Genomic DNA, 14,741 nt, shown 5'->3' with positions numbered 1-14,741 from the left:
CCTGTAAATGCTTTAATGACTCCAATTACTTCTGAAAGTAATTTGGAAAACAACAATACCTAAGTACTAATCTATCCTATTTTGCTAAGCACTATCAAAATCAAAATATGACCTGTGTCGCATAGCAATCAAATGTATGCAAATGATTATCAATTGAATATCAATACATATTTTTTTAACATTTTTTCAGGTTGAAAAAAATTCTTACTAGTATTCCAATTTTGTAACTGTTTACAAATTTAGTGACATAAAAACCCTACAACACAGACCAAAGTTAAATTTTTACGTCCGAAACTCACTCAACATTTTTTATACATGTACACGTACAGGACGACTTGCATAAGGTAAATTTCTACCTGAGGCAACTCATATCATGTGACAAGTCATGTGATCTGGAATGAGGATTGTGTGATAAACGAGACTACAGGACATTTCTTCCGTATCTTAGCAGAGATATGCGGAGAGGAAGCCATCTTAACTGTTTGTAATTGTGTACAATGTTGGAATGAATCTCCTGCACGATCCGTGATCTTTGTGCATCCACTTATATCCAAAGTAATCAAAGACTGAGTCACAGAGTTGCCTGGCAACAGTAACTGTCGGATACCATCGTCAGTCATCCTTGGGCAGTAGCTGATGTCTAATTTTTCTAGTGATATTAAATGGTTGGGAATTTCTGATAGTGATGTATTAGAAATTTCTGTCCCTGCTACCGAAAGATGTTTTAATTTATGCAGACGACTTATATCTACCATCCCTGGGTGTCTATCTGCTGGGGGACGAATTATGTCCCGAAACTGTTCGTCGGACATTGTAATCCAGCTGATGTCAAGAGAATACAAAAGAGGACAAACAGCAAATCCTAATGCACTTACAACGGCCCATGAACATGACGACAAAGAAAGAGTTTTCAGCTGAGGAATTCTAGCTAACAACCAAGCTAATTGTTTGTGTGTAAGTTTTGATGATTTAAGAATTAATGTCGACGGCTGTCGTTTCACAATACCAATCAAATGAACTTGATAAATGTATTTTCCACTGAGATTTATAGTTTTCCATAATGTATGATGCATGCACCATCGATTCCAAGTCTTACAGCATCCCAAACTTTTAACCAAGGATGTTGGATTTAGATGAGCAAATATTTTCATCCATATTTCTCTACAGAGTGGATGATTTTTACCATTGTTCATTACAAAATAGTCTGCTGGTGGAGGTGGGGGTGGGGGACGTATCACATATCGCTTTATATCTTTCAGAGGTTCTATTTTTAGTGGTGCAATTATTTCTGGAGTTATGTCCCCTCTTCCAGGTGCAAACAGTTTATTTGGTTTCTGCAAATCATTAGTATTATTTGGTGCACTCTCAATCAGTTTTTTTCTCTTCTTGCCTTGACCTTGACCTCTGAAACCTGACTTTGAAGGTGTGTGATTGGCTCCATGTTCGACGTATGAAGTAGACGGGACATCAATGTCCATAACATTTTCAACTAAATCTAATGCCTCTGTTGACAATTTCTTTCTGACCTTTGACCCAGCAGACCTCCTGAACTTTTTGAATCCATAAAGACGTCTTCCCCTTGGTGATGTAAGTGCCTATAAGTACAAAGATGTGGAGTTAAGGACACTGATGTTCCAAGTTCAAAGTTCACAAACTAGTTCCTGGTCTGAATTTGTGTTGGATCTTCTCTGTTCAAGAAACAGCTAGAAGGAAAATGTTAATTCAAGATTTTTTTTTTATCAACTTTTTTTTGGCTTTTTTTACACCATTTTCAGTTCTCAAGGTCAAAGGTTGGGAGGAAGAACAACACAAATTCAGTTTGAACTATATAAAATTTATTTCATTCAAAAACATATCAAACAATCAATTAAAAGAAACATCAAAATGAAATCTTGATCTTCTGATTAATGATTTTAAAAGTATAGTGCAATGGAAAATTCTATTAAATTTCGATTTTTTGACTCACAAAAATGAAATTTGTGATTGTTCCATAAATTTTGCTGTGATTGAATACCAAAAAGGTACAAAAGAATAGCTTTGTCTTTTTTATCCAGTACTTCCTATACATTATAAAAAAACAAATTTCAGAGAACTTTTTCATTTTGATGATGTAACAATTTAAAAACAAATTTGTTTGTTTCTTCTTTTTTTGGCGATTCAAAGAAATCAAATTAAGGTGGTACCTAACACTTTACCTAAAATTAATTTGGCCCGTTTAATTTTCTTAAAATTTTGACAAAGTATTAACTTTGACCCTTTGACAAAAATATAAAAATTTCAAAATATTTGAACCAACCGTATAATCAGAAAAATTACACTGGTTATATAGCAGTTTGACAAACACCTTTTTTGATCATTGAGAAGCTTAATATTCCCTTATGAACACAACGTCATTAAAACGTTCTGTTGATTATAAAGAGCTATCTCCCTGTAGTGTTAGGTACCACCTTAATTTAATAATTGAATACTGTAAATTCAGAAATTTTGTGATGTTTCTATTATCCTGAAACTAAGGATAGGAAGTTAAAGATATATCATAAAAATTAAAAAACTTGCATTTTAAAATTCTGACTGCATTATTTGTAGCGAGCCATTCCTGAAATAGTTACATATAATCTCTGATTTTTATCAATTCTTAAACAATCTCAATAAAAAATGTACATAGCAATTTCTGAATTTACAGTATTTTAAAATGAGTTGATTTACTTCCAATATTATTTAATATACAAAAAAATGAATAAAATTTTAATAACTTATATACATAACTTAAACCTGATAGTATGGCATTATACTACAAAATTACCAATGAAGTAATATTCTATGTGATTTATGTAAACTGTCCCTCATATATTTCCCTCAATAATATTACATAAACAATCATACTAAATGAAGAGGTAGCGTTGTGTCAATTTAAGACGATTACTGTTGATTCATTTATTTTTGTGGGTACCAATAGTCGTGGTTTGAGAAACAGAGTATTTAGTGGATATTTAATTTCAAGGCTTTTCCAAAGTCTGTTATGAGGCCTATAGAAATTTGTTCTTTGTCCAATATCTGAATTCCTGCTTTACGCTTATTCACAAAAGTTGGTATCCCACGAACAATAATGAATCTACAGTCCATTAAAACAAACATATTATTTATTTATATAAACAAAAAAATAGCCATTTTCTAATACCTTTCATTGCCCCAAAAGCCCATTAAAAAAGGAATGAAACACCTTCTCTAGATAATGCAATGGTAAAGAACAGAATACTCCTGGTCTGCTATCTAATTCAGTCATAAAATATTCAACATACAGAAATATATGAAGGATCTGACAGAATAGTTTGTTTGTTGAAAATATGAGGATTTTTTTCAAGAAATTTAAAAATTAGTTTTTTGGCAAAAATAAGTATCACTAGGTGTTAAAATAAAAAAAACTTTTTAGATTTAAATATTAATTAGTTGAGTATTGATAGTATTCATTATTGGGGATAAGACTTATTGTTCTTAAATTAGTTATTGAAAAAAAAAAAACATGAAAATTTTACTGGACAACAAAATCAGTCAATTTATAACAATTTGCGAACTTTTACAATATTCAATTATGCAACTAATGAAAAATGTTATGTTTGATCAAACATTCATACTTCCTTTCAAAATGATGAAATTAAAAATAAACTTACCTTTAAAAATTATCTAATTACATTATATTAATAATAATCACAATTTCTCTTTCTTTTTTTCGATATGTATTAACAAAATTGGCACATTCAGATATTCATTAACAAAATGCTCTTCAATATATATATATATATATATATATATACATAAGGATTTGTATACAACCCTAGTAATGTCAATTTGAAATATTGGATCGCAAGAGCATAAATTGGGATAATTTTCATACTAATCTACTTTTATAAAACCTCAGAACTCAAACTTTATTATTCTTTTAGTTTTAGTACAATTTATTATCCTTTTTTTTAATTATAATTATTTACTCTCGTCTCAGTAGGTGCATTTTTAAGTTAAAGAAATTTTGATATCTATATTACAGTATCATGATATTATAGAATGTATGAATGGTCATATAATTTTATGTTATGTATATTATGCTCATAATTTGTCCAATATCCACTTTTTTCGAGTAAAAATTAAAAAAAGCTTACTTTACTGAACAGGTATAATTAGTTATCTGATCATTTTATAAATTTCATGAATTTTGTCTTTTTATTTTGTCATTTATTTATTCAATAAAACTTGTCACTGCAAAACCTTTCCTTCTTTCCTATGAAAAATACCCCCCATTGAAATGAAATCCAGGAACAAAACAAAACATAGAAAATAAATTAAACATATTGGGAATTGAGATCATTGGATTAATTCATTATACTTTTAAAAAAAACAATTAATAATCTAAATCAGTATCCAAATAAAAAAAAAATAAGATAAAAATCAGCTGACTTCACAAAAGTAATGATGATGACATGAACAGAAATTATTTCAACCGCCATAAATCTTTTTAGTATATTGCCCTATATCTAATACAAACATTAACAATTTAGAAAAAAATTAAAAATCCATGGCTCCTTTTTATCTTGTTTAAAATATAAAATAAAGGAAGTTAAATATACTTTTTGGTTCCCAACTTTTATTTTTCAACATGCTAGATGTACCAAAGATTAAATAAACTGTCATTTTCTTTTACCCATACTGGCCTTAATAAAATTATATACACCGAGAAAAAAAGAGAAAAGTACAACAGATTTGAGCAATGATACACGGCAAGTTTTGAATATCCCCTGAAAAAAACTATGAACATGAATAACGAATATCAACAGTAGTCCAAAAATCTACGAGGTGTAACTACCTCACGTCTCGGTCGCTTAGCCATGTGATCTGACGTCATGTTTTCATCGCTCAGAGTTGGGGACCTTTTTATGGTTCGTCCAGATCTTGTTTTGACAGACTCTGGTGTTTTTGCAACTCCATTTGTTTTTGGGTTATCTCCCTTGGGTGTCCCTTGTACCTCCTCTGATGTTGGTAGAGGGTCATTAATAACATCACCATGATCGTCAGGTTTGATGGTTTTCTTTAATGGAGAAGCTTTGACATTTGTTATAGACTTCTTCTACAATAGATTAAATATACAGTTAGAATGCAGGCTCAATTCCAGCTTCTGTAAACCAACTTATTTTGCTTCATTTTGCATTTAGCCTTTTGTTTCCCCAATACGTGGCGACTTAATTTTGCTATTTTCATATTTACTTGATGTAGCTTTAAATTTTCACGATGATTTATATTGGAGAAAGTTGTAACTAGAGGCTCTCAAGAGCCTGTGTCGCTCACCTTGGTCTATGTGCATTTTAAACAATGGACACAGATAAATTCATGACAAAATTGTGCTTTGTTGATGGTGATTTGTTTGTAGATCTTACTTTACTGAACTTTATCTTTATCTATAATGAACTTGGCCCAGTAATTACAGTGGAAAATATTTTGTAAAAAATTTACAAAACTTTATGGTGAAAATTGTCAAAAATTGACTATAAAGAGCAAATTCTTATGAATATAGAATACTTTTAGAAAGAAAAACTATATGAAAGCTTAGTATTGACATTTTTATAGCAATTCAAAATAATAACAGTTCCTTCAGCATGGAAATGACTATAATATACTTATACAAACTGATAGGCTTATTTTGTCACAACATCATTAAAGTGGAGTTGAAGTCTTATAGGATTGTAAGTATGTTTTATTTTATCACTTTGCACTTTCACATTTGTCTGTCAGAACAATTTTGTTCAATATTCTGACCAGTTGATTTGATTTAATAAAACAAATTGCAATTTGGTCAAAATTTTGAATGAGTTGTAATTGGTGGAGAGCAACACTAACAGTCAAGTCACTGTAAAAGTTTTCCTATATCCATGAAAATTAAACCCATGAAAATAAATAAATCCACAGTACTTTTACTTAAATTTTTCAATTATTTTGCTTCATTTTAATCCATTGTTAAAACAAATTAAATAATTATCAACATTTGTTTACCATTTTAAGAGATCTCTGTTTGGACATTGCCGGTGATGACTTTTTCTCTTTGATTCCATCAGTTATTTTCCTTTTTGCAGTCAACTTCTTTTTCAGACCATCTTTCTTCCCTTTGATTGGTTCCTGGTTGTCTGTTGTTACTTTTTGCGGTGATACAGCTGCATCATCGTAACATTCCATTTCTAAAGCCACTTCGTCTAAATCTGTTTCACTGGCATACGATATTGGAGAGTGCTGGAAACAAATTTAAAATCAATTAAAAATACATTCCAGTGGCAGATCCAGAAATTTTTATGAGTGGGGGACCTACTGACTGCCAAAGAAGGGACCAGCTCTGGTCATGCTTCAGTGATTCCATTTATAATCAACCAAATTTTCCCCAGAAAAGGAGAGCCCTGAAGAATTGCAGACTCCATCAGTAGTTTTACTGTCAAAAATTAAGTTTACCTGGTGACCTGTAGGGGTAACAGGTAAATGGATATTTGTGACAGTAAAACTACTAATGGATGTCTCTATAGCTTCAAATACCATACAGTCATCTATTTTCTAATATAAAATAAACAAATCTACAATTCTACCCATTATTTTGGCATATTATTTTTATTACCGTAAATGAAAATTCAGAGAAATGTTTTCTTTGACAGCACAGCTAGTTGATGTAATAAGTATGTTGGGGTATGATAGGTAAACACTGGACATTTCCTAGCTTCACGCACACCTCAAAATGTAATAAAATTTACAAGCAAGTTGATTTCTAGCTGCAAAATGTAATTTTTGCTTATCTTGGAGAAATTACATGTCAAAATTTAGGAATTTAAAATGACAATTCCCTTTGATACACCCAAGACAGTTAGAAGAAGAATTGTACACTGATCGTCATTCTATCAGCACCATTGATTCAAAATAATTGAACCAGAATAATCAATATGATTTTAAGTCCTATTTTACCATCTGTTCTTTGACTGTAACCCGTTTTCCTTCAGTTTCCTTTGGTATATTTTTGACATCAGGTATCAAAACTGCTGGTACTGCTATTGGATCCTCATTTTTTACTTCAGTTTTAACCCTAAGCTGCAACAGACATTACATAATTTAAATTAGGTATTCTATTGAAATTTTAAAAATTGGTTGATAAAAATTTACCGGTAATTTGAACAAGATTGCATGTGTTGTTGTGCTAAGCATATTCCTACTTGTAATTCAAAGTGTCAGACAAATAGATGTCGGACATATCCCAAAAGTTCACACACATGACTTTTGAGCTGATGACCAAATATGACATCTTTCTGAGAAAAGTGTGATGAAAAAGTTTCAGTTGATCCATCAGGGTTGAGGTTGTAAACTTCAAAGTATCTTTTCAGTGATTCTGTAAAGTACTTTCATAGTACAGTTTTATTTCATTACATCTTTAAATAATTACATTGTGTTTTATTTTGTAGAAAGGCAACAAGAGTATTTTCCACTTATATTACTCAAGTTAACAAATTTCTACAACAAATGCAAATACTCTCAGATCTGTCCTTAATGTCCTTTTTTGTTTTACTGAGGTGTTGGTTTTTTGTGTGCTTTGTATTGATCTGATGAGTTTGGCCCTTTTCAAGTGATTTTTATGTTTGTTCTGATATTGTACTGTTACACAACTGTCCCAGGTTAGCGAGAGGGTTTTGTTCCAGCAAACATGTTTAACCTCACAACATTCTGTATGTGCCTGTCCCAAGTCAGGAGCCTCTAATTCAGTGGTTGTCATTTGTTGCTGTATATCATATTTGTTTTTTGTTTCTTGTTTTCTACATACCAAGTAAATAAGACTGTAAATTTTCTTGTTTGGACTGTGTAAAAAATGTCATTTTAGCTTACTATACAATATTGGGTTTGCTCATTGTTGAAAGCCCTACGATGACCTATTGTTGTTAACTTCTACTTTTTTGGTCTTTGGTGAAGAGTTTGCTCATTGTTGAAAGCCCTACGATGACCTATTGTTGTTAACTTCTACTTTTTTGGTCTTTGGTGAAGAGTTTTCTCATTGGAAATTATATCCCATCTGCTTATTTTTAAATATCCATGATAGACAAGTGTATATAAAGATAATGTGAAACCAGTCATTCTGAAGGTCGCCAGACATTGGGCAAAGTCTAGTAAAAATTGGTTTGGTCCAGTTAAGTGATATGCGTTACTGGACCAAATGACAAGTAATTTTTTTCACTTTATCCAAATCATATGTTTTTGAAAAATTTCCTGTAAAAAAGAGTCTGGTACAATTAACAAGAATGGTATACCGGACTAAATGTCTAGTTGATTTCTCAGACAGAGCCTTTGGAACAACTTTGGAACCATGCAAATTTTCATTCAAACTTACTCATTTGCTTAACATTAGTAAACGATCATCATATATGTCACAGATAATTTTATATTTTTTTCGTATTAATCTTTTTCTCAATCATAATCACTTTGGTTTCATATACATGTAACGTAACGGTACCCAAATTGATCCTATTTAGCAAAAATAGCAGCAAAAATCTTACAAGATTTCCTAGAGACTAAATGATTTGTATCTTTATGATTTGATACTATACACTTCTTTCAACATAGGTAAACATATTGAGATATACACAAAACGTTCACAGTATTTATCAACAGTTAAAAGTGTTTACTGAAAAAGCAAAATGTACCGAAACGTCGTCGTGCGACGTCATCAAAACGTCATCTTTTTAAAATTAGCAAACACAATATGTTTCAAGTATCCATTCCTTAAAAAATTTAACAAAAGCTCTGTTATTCGACGATGCGAATTTAAGCATGGATGCAATCTGTGTACTCCTCATTACAGAATTGTTGATGGTTTGGAGGTTAGTTCAGACCAATTTTTCTATGATTCCATATGAATTGAAAATCAAATTGGTGTACCTATATAATAAAGAAGGATACGGCTACAAAATAAATACAAAATGGGAATTTTTGTCTTGATCATTAAAAAACGTAGTTAAAAAACTGTTAAAATAGGTGCAATTTGGGTACCGTCATGTTACTGCTATTATTTCATATACATTCATATACACAAGTTCATATGGGAGCTGACCTGATGTGACCTGCAATGTCATGAATTTCTATACATGTTAGGAACGACATCAAAAGTTCAATGTAGGATAAAAAACTTAATTCACATAGTTTTTTCACTGACCCCCACACCCCCTCTCTTAACTTAATTTGGGAAAAATTGATTTACCAATAGGGATATATGTAAAAATAGATTTTAGATATACAAAACTTGCAGAATTTTAACCCCTCTCCACCCCCAAACTATTTGATTTAAGTTTTTTTTTATCCTACATCGATCTTTTGATGTCGTCCCTTACTAATATTTACATTCATGAGTAAAATGCATGCTTTCACCCGCGGAAAGTTGTTATTTTAAGGGTACTAACCACTACCACTCTCGGTTCATTAGTCGCTGTACAAGGTGTTAGTTTAAAACAATTGTTGTTATATTTTCAGTAATAAAATTCTGTTCACTTATCATTAGTATTATAGAAGTTTTAAAGCCATTTCATATACAAGAGTGACCATTTCTAACTGCGACAACTATTTATGACATTACAATTGATATTGTTGTACACATTTCCCTTAGAATCTAACACTAATTTTTCTGTACGTAATTTTATTTAATGATCCCTTTAAGAATCCTGTAAATATATTCAAACAATTCTATTGTGGTAGAATGTATGTGTGCAAGTACATATGTGTGTGGTTACACATTAAAAGTACACAAATCTCTACCTGTAGTGGTCCCTTTGTCGTATCATGTAAACACTTGGGACATTCCCATTGTTGTCGGATATCTTCGTTGATAACACCCTCACTGTTTAAGTTTTCGTACTTCTGATGTAAACAAGGAACGTGGATAATCTCCCAACACAAACTGCACTCCATTAACTGGTTTGGTTCTGGTTGGTCCGCTTTATTACAAATCAAACAGGTGGCATTGTGTGGTAATACAGGCTGTAACATGTAAAAATAATAGCTATTACAAATCAAACAGGTGGCATTGTGTGGTAGTACAGGCTGTAACATGAAAAGATAATAGCTATTACAAATCAAACAGGTGGCATTGTGTGGTAGTACAGGCTGTAACATGTAAAAATAATAGCTATTACAAATCAGACAGGTGGCATTGTGTGGTAATACAGGCTGTAGCATGTAAAAATAATAGCTATTACAAATCAAACAGGTGGCATTGTGTGGTAGTACAGGCTGTAACATGTAAAGATAACAGCTATTACAAATCAGACAGGTGGCATTGTGTGGTAATACAGGCTGTAGCATGTAAAAATAATAGCTATTACAAATCAAACAGGTGGCATTGTGTGGTAGTACAGGCTGTAACATGTAAAGATAACAGCTATTACAAATCAGACAGGTGGCATTGTGTGGTAATACAGGCTGTAGCATGTAAAAATAATAGCTATTACAAATCAAACAGGTGGCATTGTGTGGTAGTACAGGCTGTAACATGAAAAGATAACAGCTATTACAAATCAGACAGGTGGCATTGTGTGGTAATACAGGCTGTAACATGTAAAAATAATAGCTGACAAGGCCTTTTTTTAGCAGGACCAAAGCAAATAGAGAAATTAATATATAGCCGGAAATTTGGGTAATGACTTTACTTTTTGCTAATTTTGTGAATGAAAGGAATCACGAAATAAGAATGCTAAAAAATGAAATATCAGTCAGATTTGGTCCTTGAAATCATAAAATTTGAACTACATAAAATTTAGGCCATTTTAACTTGATTGGATGAATTAATGCTGCCATTTATTGTTTCCAGTTTACAATTTAATCAAAGTGTTATAGCACTTTAAAAAGCATTTGCTGTCTATCTAAAGAAAATGTAAAAATCTTTATAGTTTCGTTTAAACTGTTTCCACTAAACTTAAAAACATTTGATCAGCTTTCGCTATACTTACAGAAAGACACTGCTTGCTATTACAACACCCCTCCCCTTTAACTAGTTCCCCATAAATACTTACAGAAAGACACTGCTTGCTTTTACAACATTGCTTCATTCTGCCTGATCCACCAAACTTCTTCATATCTTTACAGAAATTACATTCCCCACAATCTGATCGTGTACATGGTTCACATTTTTTACATCTTGTTCTACGACGACGCACAACCTCTGACTTTTGTAATTTTCCCTTTGTAGCCTTGGGTGCTTTCTGTCCAGTAGAAGTATACTGCTTTTTTGGTTTGATAACCTGTAGCAGACAATACAGATAAATTAATACTGTAATCTTGTATTTTATTTTAATTAAACATCATTATAACAATATTAATTGTTGCATATAAAGTTAGAAACCCTTCTAAGGACCCCCTTTTTCTTACGGTTTGGTATTGTAAAATAAATATAGTTTTGAGTGTTGTTCACATAAAATCATTTTTCTTTTCTTTCAGGGGTGCTTTTGATTGATTTCATTGGTGAACTGTCATCTGATCTCTATTTTCAAATAAAGTAAGGAATATTTTGAACCTGGAATAGTCACATGGGCATAGTTTTGAATTCTGGAAAATTGATAAGAAATGTAATGATATTTCCTTATGAAATAACTAACTACAGTAAATTCAGAAATTATTGCATGCATTTACTGTTCGAGATTTTGTCATTTTTGACTAAAATGTGATTTTGTTATTATAAATGTTATAGTCAGGACCACCAAGGACTAGAATCACTCAGATAACTGATTTCTTGTTGTTAGCTTAAAGTCCAGTGGCAAATATTTCATATAGTCAAAATGATCACTTATACAATATTGCAGTGCAAATTTATCTACCAACATGTTTAATAAAAACATCAGAAGTAAAACTTTCATGAAATTTTTAGGGGTTTTATATAAATAATTTAAGTAAGATTTTATAAAATTTCACATTTATTTAAAATCCATATTCCTATATGATTGTCTGATGCCAAATAAATGAGGAATATACATGGGACAGATGATCCCCCCCCTTTTTTGGCATATAATGTTAAAGGAATATAACTCAAGAACTGTAAAAGTGACGCTATTCAAATTTGTTCTTGATCTGAGTTTTGTTGAAATGAGCATTGTGTATACGTTTCAAAACATTTAGTTGAGGTAAACTTTAGTAAGAGAACCTTAATGAAAAATCAAGCAATTTTTCATTTGTAACATGTGTAAAGGGGCACAACTCAAGAACATTAAAAGTGACACCACAAAAAATCAAAATTTATCTGTATATTGTGGTAATAAGCATTGTGTATAAGTTTCAAAACATTTGGTTGAGGCAAACTCAAGTTAGAGAACAGAAACCAATTTTGGGACGCAAGTATGGACGGACATACAGACGGACAAGGGCTACGGCGGGGGCATAAAAATGTTCAAGTAGAATTTTTAATTAACCACTTAAGATCTTATGTAATTTCCATCATATATACTCTCACCTTTTTTGATGGTGGCCAATAAGTAATTGCCTCTCCTGTGATTGCAAGCTGTGCATTGTCCTGAAGATGGTCTATTACCAATTGCTGCAACAACACACATTACTAATTAACTTGGATAGTTTAAAAGCTTCAAAAACTTTTAAGTTTAACAAGAAAATGTTCAAAATTTGTTCTCTTTGTCAAAAATAATCAAGATGACAAACTTTCATTAACTACCTTTATTTGAAAAAATACTATTTCTTTTCCGAAAAACCTGCAAAATTATCTCCCTTTGTTTTGAAAATATAATCTTTATCAAAAGAACAACAGTTAATTTAATGCATTAAAATTCTATAATGAAGGTATAACAATTATTAATGAAACAGCAACCTGATAACTTAAAAAGTCACTTGTAAAGAAAATTTATGTGTTATACTTTATTTTATTTTATTTATATTTAGTTCAATATTGTTTAAATCATATATTGTTCGTATTGAAAAAAAACACAAAACAAATCAGTCGTCTTTTGGTCAAGTTTTTAACTAGCCATGACAATATCAAGGTAATGGATTTTCTGGAATTGATGTTACTTCAGTAAACCTGCATAAAAAGATCGTCTTCAGACACAGAGAAAACTGACATTATCAAATGTAAACTTTGAATTGAGGTTTGTAATTCAAACATTTTTCTACAGTGGGAAAAGAAATTGACATGGCACAATAGGGCTACATGTTATAGAAAATACCTTTATTGCAGACTGTATGCAAAAGAAGTGACTTTTATAGTGGGTCTCATTGAAGTCTACAAATGTAAGGCCAGGATTTTTTAATTTGTTGGTTTACGGATCCGCCGACCTGATTTTGCCTATTTCCAGAATAAAAATAAAATTGACTTTTCATGCTTTTTCATTCCCGCCGACCCTAACAAATGCATTATCCCTGAAAAATAAATAAATTATCCTTTTTTTATAAAATGAAATGCTTTAATCACTAACAGAATTGATAACACTTTCTGTTGTGAAAAAATGAAACTTCCAGTTTACGTTTCTAAAAATAGATAAATCGATTATTAATGACCTTGTCATGTCGTTTGGACAAATATTTTTGTGGAACAAAACCCTTGTTTAAAACCAATTACACAATTATTTCGTTTCTCTTATTTGTCAACAGTCCGTAAGATGCATCTTCTCATAGAAATAGACTTGTCCAAATGTGGACAGGTGGAAGTTCAGGACATCAAGTTAAAGTACTGAATATTAACAGATCATTTAAAATTTTCTTGTTTCATAGATAATAAAAAAAATTCGTCCATTTGGATAAAAACGGGAATGCGTGACAACAGATTAACCCGATATTTTCGTTTTTTCCAGTGGACGAGTCTATTACGTTTTTGACGCGTGTGTTGAAAATTATTTTCTTACCACGCTTTTACATTTATTTCTTTATCAGTTTTCGTTCTTGAAGATCATTATTCACCAAGTTTTCTGGAATTGATTAAGAGCTATGTGAATTTGTCTTCCTTTATGAAATTTAATTACGTCTTTGTCCGTGCACCCCCTTTTTTACGGGAAATTATTAGGCAATGTCATGCAATTTTTATTACAACTGAGCAATAATATTTCATTAAACTAAAATTTAAGAAATGATGACAAAATAGGATAACAAACATATTATTAGAAAGGTGAAATATATATTTATTTTGCATATCAGTTTTCTGTCTTGAAAGGTATTTTTTTTATTTTTTTCCCGACCGACCGACCCGACTTTTTCATGGAGAAAATCCGTAAACCAACAAATTAAAAAAACGTGGCCTAAGTGTGACGCAGAATTGCTGATTTTTTGTAAGCCTGACATGTGAAAGTCAAATTATTGTGCCATGAAAACAGGAAATGAAGTCTATAGGGACACAGGAAATAACAAAAAATTGAGAATTGCTTACGTACAAATGTACATAGTGTTAGCGGGATACGGTAATCTGACAAAACAGTAAGCGGAATCCTGGATCAAAACCCCATGTTGTGAACTTACTTATTTATAGAATAAACGTCCGAGCGGGTAAAATCATACATGGGCTTCACAACAAGTATTTGTCTCATTAAACAATTACCACAACTTTATACGGCAGTTACGTTTTTATGCAAACAACATGTAGAAATACAATACTTTATTATAATACACAATAAATATACAACACAGTTTATTCACACAGGAATACGCGAATAAATAATAACAAATGAACAACCAACGTTAATGTGTTTGAATTGCCGATC

At 31.3% G+C, this 14,741-nt stretch overlaps 2 protein-coding genes across 2 annotated transcripts in view; both read right to left on the bottom strand.

The window, feature by feature from the left end:
* Positions 1-340: 340 nt before the first annotated feature.
* On the bottom strand, positions 341-10,041 carry LOC143074177 (lysine-specific demethylase 2B-like). The gene is made up of 5 exons (XM_076249725.1): positions 9,811-10,041; positions 6,985-7,107; positions 6,037-6,270; positions 4,856-5,116; positions 341-1,595 (listed from the first exon to the last, which is right to left on the bottom strand). The coding sequence occupies exons 1-5, from the start codon at positions 10,039-10,041 to the stop codon at positions 384-386; spliced, it is 2,061 nt and encodes a 686-aa protein (XP_076105840.1). The 3' UTR covers positions 341-383.
* Positions 10,042-10,057: 16 nt separating this feature from the next.
* The window catches only part of LOC143074176 (lysine-specific demethylase 2A-like), a 39,982-nt gene continuing 35,298 nt past the window's right edge, over positions 10,058-14,741 (bottom strand). The window contains exons 11-13 of the mRNA XM_076249724.1: positions 12,494-12,577; positions 11,024-11,291; positions 10,058-10,095 (exon numbers count right to left, since the gene is read on the bottom strand). Of these exons, the coding sequence (XP_076105839.1) occupies positions 10,058-10,095; positions 11,024-11,291; positions 12,494-12,577 (390 nt within the window). The remainder of the gene's footprint in view (positions 10,096-11,023; positions 11,292-12,493; positions 12,578-14,741) is intronic.

The sequence above is a fragment of the Mytilus galloprovincialis genome, chromosome 5 (assembly GCF_965363235.1).
Source record: "Mytilus galloprovincialis chromosome 5, xbMytGall1.hap1.1, whole genome shotgun sequence".
NCBI classification, from domain to species: Eukaryota; Metazoa; Mollusca; class Bivalvia; order Mytilida; family Mytilidae; genus Mytilus; species Mytilus galloprovincialis.
Note: the sequence above shows the minus strand (reverse complement) of the source record. Positions and strands in the feature narration are given on the sequence as shown.

Coding starts and splice junctions, on each gene's coding strand:
- LOC143074177 (XM_076249725.1), bottom strand. CDS start 10,041: ATGTTACAGCCTGTATTACCACACAATGCCACCTGTTTGATTTGTAAT. Junction 7,108..9,810: donor CGACAAAGGGACCACTACAG/GTAGAGATTTGT, acceptor TGTCTGTTGCAG/CTTAGGGTTAAAACTGAAGT. Junction 1,596..4,855: donor CTAAGCGACCGAGACGTGAG/GTAGTTACACCT, acceptor TTGTACTTATAG/GCACTTACATCACCAAGGGG.